The following is a 14,064-nucleotide window of genomic DNA, read 5'->3' as shown; positions in this document are numbered from 1 at the left end:
TACATCGATTAAATGTAGTCAAAAACATTAGCTATTGGGATTTCACAGTAAAGAGTATTGTTTTTTTCTTCTTACAGAAATCCTTGTCTGTGGTGCCTATATGGTCGACTCATTTTGGGGTGGCATGCCATACTGAAATTATGCTGAGGCACTGCAGCAATTTAGTATTGGGCTTCCATAAAGTTGGGGGACTTGTGAGAGCTAAATTCAAATAATAACGGTCAGAGATATCCAGATTTTTAGTCCCTTGTGTGGGTCAAGAGCCAAAAACGATGGATCGCACATTTCCCATAATGCAACTCAATAGCATCTTTCATTGGACTCTTGCCACTTATTTCAAACCCCACATCCTCAGTTTGTTAGGCAGGCTTTCTGTTCTCAAATAACCCTGATGGCATCATCAGGGTTATTTTGTTCATACATTGGAAGCTTTCCAAAGTATGAGCCACAGAAGACAGTGTAAAACCGGTGGAGTTCCCCTTCAAAAATGCAAGCAAGTCAAGACCAAATAAGCAAAATTAAGATCATCGGGTAGTTGTTTTTAGACCAAACCGAATAATAAACAAAGGTTTTAACTTCCAAAAATAATTTATATAAAACTATAGTTGTTCCACATAAAAAACAATGACGTCATGTAGCATCATGAAAATGTACCATTCTGCATGCTATTTAGATTAAGTAACTGTACTCTACTACTCCTATGGCATTACTTATTAAAACAATAAAGCAGTTCATTGAGCACACTATACAGAAAGATGACAAGTTAAAGAAAACACTTAAATGAGAATTCTTTTAATTTGTCACCCATACATCTGTTGGTGCAAGTAAATTCATAAAACAATTTATGTCAGCTACAGTACGAGAGAGCAGATTGGATTTCATTTCAAAATAAAATTATTCAGTTCTGTGTTCACATTTTTAGCCTACATGTGAAATATAGTTCTTGCTGTTTGGGCGTAGGCGATGTGGATAGCTACTGCAATGCTGTCATTAAGAATGAATTACTGATGCAAATGAGGTCAAGGATGATTGAGTAATGACTAAGAGAGTAGGTTTATGATGAATCAGTGGATCATCTAAAGAGCAGAGCAAGCCTTCAGTGAAACCTGAGCCTTAGTTTGATCACAGTGGTTGTAATCTCTGTACTGGATGTTGAAAAATGGGAGAGGATGAGGATGGTGGTCAAATACCTCAGAAAATAAGAAGCCAGCAAGATAGCATAATCTAAAAGTTTATATTAAGAAAGGGGTGTAGGGACTGAGGGAACATCTCCTCCACATATTTGAAGCAGTTAACCTTTGGCTTGTGCAGTTTAAATGATTTGTTTCCTTGGACTTAAATTCATAAGCCAAGTGATGACGAGACGAGAAAAGTCAACAAGTTAAAAGATATTGAATAACAAAGCACATTCAAGATTCACAAATTCAATGATGCCACAACTGGTAAATCCAATTGTTAAAATTCACAGTGAAACCTTTCAGAAAAACCATGACTAGGAATTTGGTGGCATTTAAAAACAACATAGACAAATGAACACAAAGTTTCTATAATGTGCAGCCTTTTCATGTTCAGATTGATTATAATTTGTAGATACAATTTGGTAACAGTTCGAGTTTTATTAAAAACATTAACAACTACTCTGTTTTATTCAAGTGTCCCAGTTAACTGTGACTGTGAACCAGAATGCAGGACCCTGAAACTGAAACAGCCATCACTTATTTTATTATTTACACCTGTGATTTTCACACTGTGACATGTTAAAATGTCTTTCCTGAAAAATGTCCATGGTTTAGGTTGTCCTGCCCTAACAGGAGCAACAAAACAAACAGAAGGGTGAGGGAGAAGACAATAATGTACCCGCATAGTCCGGAGAAGAGGTCTAATTAGTCAGCACAAGTGAAATCAACTGTGTGTTGGTGTTTAGGGACTTTAATTGTCTACTTTTTTTCTTTTCTTTTTGGTTGTTGTGGTAAAGCATTTTGAGCTATATTTTGTGTATTAAAGGTGCTATATATGTAGCCTAGGCCCACTTGGTGACCGTGCCTTTGAAGTGGTGACTCGGACACTGTGAAACGTCCTTCCTAATGTCATACGTTCTGTGTCTCTGTTGACATTTTTAAAAAGCAGCTGAAGACTTATCTATTTAAACTGGCCTTTTCGTCTCATGCTTGTTGTTTTGTGTTTTTATTTTTATTTTATTGCTTGTTCTTTTTACTGTGTTTTTTTGTCTTATTTTTTTTTAACAATTTTACTCGTGGAGCACTGTGATGTTTTCTGTAAAAGGTGCTATATTAAATAAACGTATTATTATTATAGAACTAAAGTGTACTTTTATTAAGAGTATAACGTTATGGGATAATTTATCCTCCATGTATATGAGCTGCTGACAATAACATTTAATGGGAATAAATCAAATGTGCAGTTTTGCATTTGTATAATATAATATCCTACAATACCACAACGCCAACAGTAGGGGCCTCTGTGTGTCACGTTCCTGCCATCTGCCTACAAGTCCGGACGGAGGGAACACATTACCCACTGCCACTTTCCCCGTGTATCAAAGCAAGATGGCAGCTGTTGTTGAGAATGTTGTCAAACTGTAAGTGTTGGACTTTTCTACACACCTTACACTCGGCTCGTTGACAAACGCCGCGGTCATATCAGAACGTCTGTATGTTCATACAGTCACTGACCGTGTCGCTAGCTAGCTTAGCAACATTTCTACTGACTTGATAAGGTTAGCCAGCGCTGGCGGACCGTCGTGTATGTTCATATCCTGGAATGGAAGTGGAACGTTAAGTTAGCAGACGCAGATGAGGAGTCTGTGTAATAGAACATGCGTCAATTTGATCATGAATGTATGTATAGAGATAGTATGGTTACTTGTTGTGTTTTTCTAGCCAAACCGCTACCGCGGTGCTAATGTCAGTGAAGTACAGCAGCTAACGTTAGGTGGCTCTCACGCTAACAAGCTGTGGCCAACGTTGTTAGCGCAGGCTGAGGTGCTGCTGTGGCGGCTTGACAACTAGCTACTTTAGAAGGAATAAAGCCTTGAAGATCAATCATTTCATCTTGAGGACAAAGGGTTTATTGATTACACATTTATATTTCGCGCATAGTAAGTCTTTGGAGATGTAGCTACGTTAAAGTGTTCAGTGACCCGCACCCAGTTGTACTTGAACGTACTTCCATTTCCGTTAACTTTGCGTAGGTGCACAGGTGGTTGATTTTAGACGATTTACGGTAATTACAAGCTTTTGGCAGTCCTTTGTAACCATGGCAACTCATGAAAACATGAAACTTATCTCACACCTAATAAGTTTCTTCTGAACTTTGCTTTGAGACTTTACTTTTTGAACTCCAATGGTTATTTATATGGCTTTGTGCCAACTCATTAGCTAATTCAATTCTACTGATAGTCCTGATAAGTAGCTCTTGCAGCCAGGTTACGACAAGTAGTACGATACTAAAAATAATGTAGAAAAAAAAAATGTAAAACATTTTTTTATTATTATTATAATAGTTTTATTATTAGAAACAGTCACTGTTTGGAGCTATTTTCCATGTAAAATGCCTCCGGTTTCCAGTTTAGTCTTGATCAAATTGCAGATAGGCAACAGATTTACAACATTATGCTGAAATATTACATCTTTATAATAAATGAAATGATGAGATCTGACATTAAAGTTTGACATGAGCCTGTTTGTCTCACTTGGAAGAGAAGCAGCCCTTGGCTTTCCTAAAAGGGAATAAGCTCACAGCACTATGTGAGTATATTTATGTTGAAAACACAGAACACTTGAGACTGTGCTGACTACTGAGCTCTGTTGTTGATGTACCAACCAAAGAGCACCTGCTGTTGCACTCTCACTAATGATTTAGTCACAAGTACAAAGATTGTCTAGTGAGTGAGCAGCACAACGGAGAATGACAACTGACAGAGAGGGTTAAAAGTTTGAAGTAAGACTGCACTGGTTTCGAAATTCCACACCTGCTGGTTTTTGTGTTTTAACCATAACAGACCAAATAACAAGCACCAGGCTCTGGTTTGTGTGGTCAGGTTGGGAGAGCAGTACTACAGAGATGCCATGGAACAATGTCACAACTACAATGCCAGACTCTGTGCTGAGAGGAGCGTCCGGATGCCATTCCTTGACTCTCAGACCGGTGTGGCTCAAAGCAACTGCTACATTTGGATGGAAAAGAGACACAGGGGACCAGGTGAGACCCACAACATGTAGTGTGCCACAAAATGCACTGCACGCCTCCCTACAGGATTTTAATTTTAGTTTATTCAATTGGATTCTGTTATAATATCATGGGTGAAGGACTTGTTCAGGAACATCTGTTTTACATTTGAAAATTATCAGATTTTAAAGTGCTTTTCAGGAATTTACTCAATGGATGAAAGGGCAGTGATCGGTACAAAATTGCAAAAGGTGGTGTGTTTTAGCTTGACTTTAGATGAAAATGGCTTGTTAGCAGCCTTTTGCCTCCATCCTCTCTATCGTTCATGTTTTTTTGTTGAATCCTTTGAAATAGCTAAAAACAGTAGGAAGAAAAATTGCCTTGTTTTTCAATAAACCACGTGTAATTTAATCAAGCTTGCAGCTAAATGTGCCCTCTTGGTTTTAAATGGGAATGCTAATTATGCTAACAAGCTTTGTCAGTTTTTCAAAAAAGCTGCCAAGTTCTTCATTAAAATAAGTTCAGTGTTATTCTAGATGGCTCTTTTCTGATGTCCCATAGGCATGGCTCCAGGGCAGCTCTACACCTACCCATCCAGGAGGTGGAGGAAGAAACGGCTATCTCATCCTCAGGAGGACCCCCGGCTTATCATCCCTCCTGTCAAGTCAGGTACCACATCGTTCAGTTTAGCTCATCCTCAGGAAAAAAAAAAAAAAGCTATAAAAGGCTATGCTTTCTAGACGTTAAAGAAAAACGGCACTCTGCTGTAACGAAAAAAGAATGAACATATGTTTTATTGTCTTTTGTGATTTATTAAAGAGAGGTTTTGCCTTTTTTAATCAAATTCAATTTGACTTAATATAATTTTATTTAGGGCAATTGTATGCATCAGGATGTGCCTCAGTCAGAAATAAGAAGCACCACTGTATTTTCTTTCTGTCAGGTAAAACATGCTTCTAAGTGTTTTGCTTTGTGCTCATGTCTTTACTCACTTGTGTTTTATTCATAGAGGTAGATGTAGGACTAAAGAAGGATGCTCTGTTGTCAGCGGATGGCAGCAGCCTGGAGGCCCTGCTGAAGGGGGAGTGCGTGGAAAAACGGACGACCACAGAGCTCCGAGGCTCTGAGGAGGATTCAAACCAGAGTGACTACACCGGAGGCCTGAACGCTGCTGCTCGGATTAGAAAGGTTCTTGTTTTTAACATTAGGCACATAAGATATGTTTGGAGTCAAGAAAATGATTTTACTTTTCTCATTTTCTTATTGCCTCAACATAGAGAGTCCTCGAGCCAGATGACTTCCTGGATGACCTGGATGATGAAGACTATGAGGAAGACACGCCTAAAAGAAGAGGCAAGGGAAAGGGGAAGGTAAAAAAAACCCAAAAAAAACAACAATTGTGTGTGCATGAACACACTTTCTTAAAAGTTCGTCTCAACTCTTTGTGTGTGCCACAGCCTGTAAGTCAACTGTAATAATGTGTGTCCTCAGGGCCGAGGAGCAGGCAGTAATAGGAAGAAGCTGGATACAGCAGCCCTGGATGACCGAGACAAGCCGTACGCCTGTGACAGTGAGTCCTGATGGGGGAGAGTAGAGCATGTGAACTCTGGGCAAAGCGGAGGGTCACTGCAAATGTTAATAGCTGTAATGTTTGTAATCTTATCAAGCAAGCAATTTGCTCATTCTTTATTGCCTTCATTTTCATCCTCTTCCCTTTATCTTCATGTTCTCCTCTGTCTTCTTTCTGTTTCATCTTATATTTATAAAGCCAGGCCAGGCTCAGCTGAATTTCTTTTTGTTTGTCATTATAATATCATACAATTCTTTAACTTACATTTCAAATAATTTTTCACAGGCAGAGGGGGCATGTTTCTTCCACTTCTTTAATGTTGTCAGACTATGTATCTGTACTGCTTGATGTGTTTTTTTTTCCTTTTTTGTGAAGCATTTTCACTTTCAGCTGCAGTTCTCAGCAGCGACTGACTACTGATCCTCCGTCGGTCTATGAGCCTATTCCTCTGAGTCTCTGTCTGTGCTCTCTCTTCTTCTCTTCTCTCTTTCAGACACTATCAAACAAAAGCATATTTCAAAACCTTCTGAAAGAGGTATATTTCTCTCATTCCTTTTTACTCCTGTCTGCCTTGTCTTTACTGTCTGTTTTTATTTTCTGTCCATGTTACCAAGTAGATTTGCTCTCTGTGTAGTTCAGTTCATAGGGTTAATGTTTTGTTCTAGTACAATTAACTTAAATGTAATTAACTAGATTTAGAAAAGGTCAAGACTGTGTTATTTTATGCCCCAGTTAAACTGTAGGTTGTAATCGGCCAAAAATATGAGTCATCTCATCTTACAAAAGATTAGCTGTGGCCCATGGAAGTAATTTTTTCGCCTCAATCTGGCCCTGAACATCCCACAGATTTAGATAAGCTGGAAACTGGATCCTGCTGCTGTTTTTTTCTTTCTTTCCCTTTTGTCTCGCATCTTGGTGTGTGCAATTTGACTGCATTACAGTTCCCCCCCCTCCCCCTTTTCACCACCTTTGCACCCTGTAAAGTCTCATTTCACGTACCATGTTTTAAGGTGTACTGCTGCTTTTGTTTTCAGTCAGTTGGATGCCTGTTTGATTTTGGGGAGTGTTTTTTCTTTTTCAAATCTTCACACAATCACTTGGCATGTGACCAGCTGCGTCTTTAGCAACTTTGCTAAGATGCTCTGGTGAAACAGACCAATCACTCCTTTAGATGACAGTTGGAGAAATATGACCTTCATTTGAGGAAATGAAAATGAGAGAAAGTTGGAAGTGAAAGTTTGTCTTTTTGTCTTTGGTTGTTATCTTATGACAAACCTGACTAACCCTGTGACGACAGCTGCACACAGTGGCATCTTTGTCCTTCCTAAAGTTAGTAAATCCTCCTTACACAATCCCACTGGCTTCTCTTACCCCACTGATTAATACAATATTAATTCAGATCAGAAACATTCAGAGGAATATGGAGCTATTGTGAAAATATTTTTTTATGTCAACCTACTGAGGTCATATACACTCAAATGTAATTTTGAGAGAGATGGATGTATGAAATGAAATTAGTTTATTTCATTGTAACTTAGTCATTAGTCAAACGCTGCAGAGGAAGTGCTTGTGAAAACCATTGTTGTGAAGATCAGTAGTGTGGTGCTTACAGTGGCTGGGATGTTATCTTACAGTAATGCTGTGCTTCAATATATGGCTACCTCAGAGCTCCAGCTAAGAGGATGTGATGACGCATGTCATTGTATCAGAGCATGTTCTTCATATTCCTAAACGGCTTCATCATTCTTTATCTTTCCCTCTAATTTCATTGCTAATATATCATGTCGTTGTGCGATCCAGATGTTTAACAAAAAGCAGGATATCACAGAAACGTGTTGATTGTCGGGTTTTTAAGTGACTTTTCTGCTGTACCCAACACATCATCACTTAACCACATCAAAGCCGATAAGCTTTCTTAAATCATACCACCATATGTCTAAAAAGGGTACTCCACTGATTTATTGTTGCACTTCTATAACATGTTCGGGCTCACAATGGACAGTTAAAAAAAAGAAAAGGAAATGCAGCACAATGCTGCAGTATCAAACATATTGTCTTTTATTCCACGCATTTTTCTTCCTTGTCAAAAGCTACATTACCCACATTGCAACTCTGCTGACAGTTCAGTCGGAGTGTGTTATGCTATGACGGCTAATGTAGCCTTGAACCACTAGCCTAAAGCAGAGATGAGGAGTGGGCTACAGAGGCCTGGTAAGCTCACTTCTTTCACTTCTACCTCCACACCCCCAGATTTTTTCATTTTAAAACTTGTAGTTTTCAGCTTCAACCATCGCTGACTCAAGTGACATCGCTTGAGGCAATTTATCGGACTTTACGCAACTCCCTCCGGAGCCACAAAAGACTTAACTTTTTTTTTTAAACAAGACCTGTGAGTTGGCCTGTGGGTTGATGTGTAAAACTGGTGGAGTTTCCCTTTAAGAGAACAGAAAACAAAATAGATTTTGCACAGATCTAATTATCTGAACATATAAAGTTAATTATCTTTGGCTTTTTAACAATCTGTAGATAAATTATTTTAGGTTATGGTTATGGACATCATGGTCGCTGTTGCGAATAGACCATGCTCATGTACAGTTACCATTGGACTGAAAATGCCCCCCAAAGACCCAATAAATACAGCAATCTGGAAAATAGAAAGGATACAATGATAGAAAGTATTTCTGTGACTCTCAGCCGTACTATTAATACCTTTTGGTCAGAAGTTTAAAAAAAAAAAAAAAAAAAATCCTTTCACCACTGACTTTATATTACATGGACTTTACTCATGTATTCTTTTTTTATACACATTGTATTTTCTGATTTTGGTGGCAGTCTGTGGGAAGCGTTACAAGAACCGTCCCGGCCTGAGCTACCACTACGCCCACTCCCACCTGGCTGAGGAGGAGGGTGAGGAGAAAGAAGAGATGGAGAACAATGAGCCCGCCCTGCCGCTGCCCGATGAGCCTAAAAGTAAGAGATCACTAACTGTCCTCAGAGATTTCACTGTTAGAATGCTGGGTTCAATGTAGAGCTGGACCTTTGAGAAACTGAACACTGATGCTCTGTGGGTGTTTTCATCTTGTTTCTCAGCTCCTAAGAAAGGCCCAGATGGTCTCGCGTTGCCTAATAATTACTGTGATTTCTGCCTGGGCGACTCTAAAACCAATCACAAGACAGGCCAGTCAGAAGAGCTGGTGTCCTGCTCCGACTGCGGACGCTCAGGTACGTCAAACACAATTGGCTGCTGGAACAGACTAGCAACAGGAAAACAGTGTTAATTTATGCAGCTGAAAGAGTAGGAATCTTTGCAGCAAAGTAAAGTGCTAAACACGATTGTACACACAGGCCACCCCTCCTGCCTGCAGTTCACTCCTGTAATGATGGCCGCTGTGAAGACGTACCGCTGGCAGTGCATAGAGTGCAAGTGCTGCAACATATGCGGCACCTCAGAGAATGACGTGAGTTTACCTACATTCAGATGTTGTAGGTATTGCGGAGTGCTGTAGTCTGATGTGCAAAGTGTTCTTGTTGTCCCATTTCTTTCAGGATCAGCTTCTGTTCTGTGACGACTGTGATAGAGGCTATCACATGTATTGTCTCAACCCACCCATGGCTGAACCTCCAGAGGGTAAGTTCACCACGTGTAAAAACCAGTCAAAACTAGGGCTGGGTATCTTTCAAAATGTTTCGATACAGGTACCGATACCAATACTGTGACTTTAAGAAATACAGTATGTTCTAAATATGTTTGTATTATACTTATATGTTGTTGAGGACCCCCTTGAAAACCAGACGGGTTCATCTCAAGGGATTATTCCCAGTAAAGAATTTCATAACTAACTTCGATACCGGTTCCTAAACGATACTTTTTTCTACGGAAGAGGACACGTGAGAAATGTATTTGAGTTCTGAGTTTAAAGTCAGAATTCTGACTTTAAACTCTGAACTCAGTACATTTTTTGCATGTGGCCCTAATCCTCTTCCATATTTTTCAATACCAATTTTAAAAAACAAAAAGAAATGACAACATTAGGCACAAATCTTTTAATCTTTTTTAGCTTCTACTACGTGACCCCAGTCTCTGTGCTTAACAAGTTTTTCTTGACTGCCTCTACGACGTGTAACGCTAAACAGCCAATAACATTGGCTCAATGACGCTGATGAGATTTACTCCTCAGGTATTGAAATTGGGTATTGAATGACGAGGCATTTTTGGACACTCGATACTTCAGAGGCAATTCAGTCAGTGCCTAAAAAGTATTGAATTTGGTACCGAGCACTAGTCACACCTAGGACCTTAGTGACAGAGATGTAGAAATAGGATCATGTAGTTTAAAAAGCCAAAAATATGTGGGACATTTTTGGCTGTCAGACATTTTAAGACTTAGTAACAGAGAAAGACTACCTGCACCATAAGACTTGCACAGAGTAAACCAAGCTTGTAAAACACTGCCTGAAAGCCGGCTACAAGGCTTCAGTCAGAAAACACTGAAACTTGTCCATTTGTGAAGGTATCGATATTTGATTTTTGTGTTGATTCTACATCGTAGCTTCTGAAAATGTATTGGCTTCTTGTAGGAAACGCTGGGTATCAAATCTTTTGATGCTGGTCCCAATATTATACCCAAGTATCGTTAACAATACCTTAATTTGAGAAATAGAAACATGTTTTTCAAAAAAAACTATATTTTCATTTAAGAAAATATGTTAATAGTTCTCAAATGTTAAAGTGTGTCTAAATTGTAATTTCCCCACTGGGGATCAATAAAAAATAAAAGTCTAAAAGTGGCAAACATTTTCTATGTAAATCGGGTATTACCGTATTTGATCAAAGAATAACTAAACAAGATTACAAATCTGACTAGTCATTTGATGCCAACTTTTCTTTCTTTTTCTTTTTTTCTTTTTTTATTTTGGGGGTATTTCTGCCTTTTATTGGATAGGAAAGCAGAGAGATATGAAAGGGGAGAGAGGGGGGAAGACATGCAGGAAAACTGTCACAGGTCGGATTTGAACCCTGGAATAAACCTCTGCACATGTGCGCCCACTCTACCAACTGAGCTAACCGGCCACTGAAGCCAACTTTTCTACTTTCTTTGATGCTCGGTGTTACAACCACTTTTCATTCAGTACCAAAAAAGTATTGTGGTTCGATATCCAGCCTTACGTGTAGGATGGCTGTCCTTCACTAATCAGTAAGAGGCCTGCAGCGCCTACTTTAGGCTCATGCACATACAGCTTCAAACGTCTCTGGCATTAATAGAGTTTCTCTGTTATTTTTGCACTCAGGGAGCTGGAGCTGTCATCTATGTCTGGACCTTTTGAAAGACAAGGCATCAATATACCAGAACCAGAACGCCCCACCATCATGATGGCTGCCTCCCCCCCTTCACACAATCATCACTCAACCGTCCCGCAGCAGTATGGTTTACCCTTCAAGACCGATGAAAAACTCCCCTGATGAGCTGACCTCGGAGGGAGTGTGTTCAGAACAGACAATAAATTGTGAAAAACCAGCCTTATTTAGCTTCAGATATGACTGTTACACAGTTCTAAGCTCAGATTCAGCCCAGTCAATTTTGATTTTCACCTCGTTGTCACATAGCCAATTTGAGCAGTACTGAATTTCAACAAGATACACAGTATAAATAGCCAAAAACGTCCAGGTTGTTGTTGTTTTTTTACACATACACCTACACAAAGTTGCTAGAACCATCTCTATCCTGCAATGTACTGATTTTATGACTAGAGCAGAAATAGAGCTTGTTGGAATCAAGTAGCATGCCAGTGCTTGCTCGTGGTTAAAAAAAAAAAAAAAGATTTTATAATATTTATATATTTCTATGGTATATAATAGTGTTAAGTATGTACAAATTGGAGAGAAAAAAGAATGGTCATGTAATGGTCTTTTTATTAGTGCACATCTCATCATTATGGAAATATTCACAACAACATGTTCTTTCAGGCACTGCTTATTATTATTTTTTTGGTGATTCTCTTGATAGAGTCAAAGGGATCTTCTGAGACTGTAAATGACTTTCCATCTCATCTACTTCCACTGGCCACACAGAAACTTCAAACAAATCAGGAACTATAAATAGAAACCCTGACGTGCCCTTCAAAGTGGCTCCAAAGGCTGGGGGACTTCAGGCATGGCAGGTTAGACTTTAGTCTGGTTGTTGACTCTTGTGCGCTAGAGGCTGAGTGAGCTGCACAGAGCTTGAGAGGATGCATGACGACACAATGTGCATGTTTTATTGAGGCTTTGGGGCCTTTTTGACAAAACTGTTGGTTGTCAGATATTTGACTGAAAAACTGTCTTTGATCTGCACACCTGGCCCTTGTTGACAGATGTGATAATAATCAGCCAGGTAAAGGAAAAAAAAGCCTTTGTCACTGTGTTTTAGCAGTTTGCTCACCGTGCACCATATCCAATATCTGTTGATGTTGTGACACCACTAGATTATTTTAATGTAATAGAGGACTACGCAACCTTGTAAATGGCCACTTGCTGACAATGTTAAAGCAATATAAGAGCTCCTGTAGGATGCTAGGATGACAGGGACTCAGGGCAGAGTCAGTTTAGGCTCTGTTGGCAGATAATATATTATACTGTAAATTTTCTTTCTCAGAAAATGCTATTACAGATAGTGGACTGTGGCAGCAATTAAGGATGGCTCCATTCTGTAAAAAAGAGATAATGTGTATATGTTTAGTCCTATGGAGAAATTGCTCATTTTGTTACTTTTTTCATGGTTTTATTATGCAAATCCTTTTGTGGCAAGGCTAAAAGAAAAGGTCTGGTTACTTTACCTCAAACAGTATTTAAAGGGTTGAAACATGCTGTTGATAGATGGGACAAAGGCAGAGGGATACATAGTAATGACAGCTGCAGTGTCTGCTTCAATAACTGCATATTCTACAGGTAAACAAGTGCATGCTCAGTAATAGTCTGCACTCTCATATGCTACATAGTCGTCTTAGCATTAGGTCGGCAAAGGTGTTGGGAAGTAATATAAATTAACCATGCTATCATGTGTTTTTAATTGCCAACTAACAATTACTAAAGCATTACACAAGTATAACTTGGTTTATTTTCTCATCACATTTAAACTTAGTTACTTAGAGACAGTGGCTACTAGAATATTTTGCTGGTTGTTTTTGTATTCATGGATGATTTTTGCATACCTGATGTGTGGGACATTTTGGGACTTAAGTGGATGTTGCTTTCTAGTTAATCCTGTGATCCAGGTCTTAACTGAGCCGCTCTCCTTCAAAGCTCCAAACAAGAAGCAAAGTCCATAATGTGATTAAGAGACAAATTCTGGAACTGCGTTTTTAACACTGAACAGTTAAGTAACGATGGACCCAGTATTTACCTTCTAGGCTGCACTCCGAGGAAAGCCATAAACAAGAAGGAAGCCCAACTGTTGTTATAATTAAATATTCTTTTTTAATAATTATGGTTTTCTGGTCCCAAGCTTTGAGAGAGAATTGTTCATGACAACAATGTTTAAACCAAGATCACAGTAGACAGTATATTTACATAGTAGGTGAATTCTCTTAGGGTGGACTTTTATTTGGATTGTGATGGAATGTTTTACTGTACGAACTTTGTCTTCAGGAAATAAAATACTAGGCACTATAACTGCTGATATTTTTTTCTGTCTTCCCCAATGAGCATTTGAGAAAATTAATAGAAATTAAAGGGATATTTTTGGAATGGGGTTTGAGGTACTTATCATTTCCTTCAGTAGATGACAGTCAGTCACTAGTTGGGAGAAACTGACCTACATTTGTTTTTTATTTCTATGGTTCCAACCAAGTAATTTGATTGGACAAGATCACTGGGACTTTCTAACTACATATATCGTTCTGCTTTACAAGTGTTCCAATAAGTCACAATCTATCTTAGATTTTAATAAACCTTGCACTGCAAAGATGAGCATCTTTCCACAAATTACATTTGAGTTAAAATATGAATGGCCGTCAGAAGAGGACGAAGGGAAGATAAGGAACCTGGATGCTTCAGTGTAAACCACCAGGTGTGGTCATATGGTGTCTCATTACGACATTCGCTGACCTTGACAAATCAGAGAAAACTATGCCTTTTTTATCACTTTTTTCAACATACTATACTATGACTTTATCTCTTTTTTTGACATGGTATACTATGACTTTTTTATTACTTTTTTTTTATTTACTATTACTGTTTAATGACTTTTTCAACATACTATACTATGACTTTTGTATCACTTTTTTCCACATATTATACTTTGATCTTTTTTCGACAAACTATACTATGA

The 14,064-nt window shown here is 38.7% G+C and overlaps 1 protein-coding gene across 2 annotated transcripts; it reads left to right on the top strand.

The window, feature by feature from the left end:
• Positions 1–2,447: 2,447 nt before the first annotated feature.
• On the top strand, positions 2,448–13,406 carry dpf2 (D4, zinc and double PHD fingers family 2). Of its 2 annotated transcripts, XM_031320187.2 has the most exons (12): positions 2,448–2,599; positions 4,061–4,221; positions 4,750–4,857; positions 5,198–5,376; positions 5,466–5,558; positions 5,680–5,758; positions 6,252–6,293; positions 8,591–8,728; positions 8,849–8,980; positions 9,104–9,216; positions 9,305–9,386; positions 11,048–13,406. In XM_031320187.2, exons 1-12 carry the CDS (start codon positions 2,568–2,570, stop codon positions 11,128–11,130), a joined length of 1,242 nt encoding a protein of 413 aa, XP_031176047.1. In that variant the 5' UTR covers positions 2,448–2,567; the 3' UTR covers positions 11,131–13,406. The 2 variants fall into 2 exon arrangements, with proteins under 2 accessions (XP_031176047.1, XP_035864575.1); XM_036008682.1 differs by lacking the exon at positions 6,252–6,293.
• Positions 13,407–14,064: the final 658 nt, after the last annotated feature.

This window comes from Sander lucioperca, chromosome 13 (assembly GCF_008315115.2).
Source record: "Sander lucioperca isolate FBNREF2018 chromosome 13, SLUC_FBN_1.2, whole genome shotgun sequence".
In the NCBI taxonomy this organism is placed as follows: domain Eukaryota; kingdom Metazoa; phylum Chordata; class Actinopteri; order Perciformes; family Percidae; genus Sander; species Sander lucioperca.
This window is presented reverse-complemented; position numbering and strand designations above follow the sequence as displayed.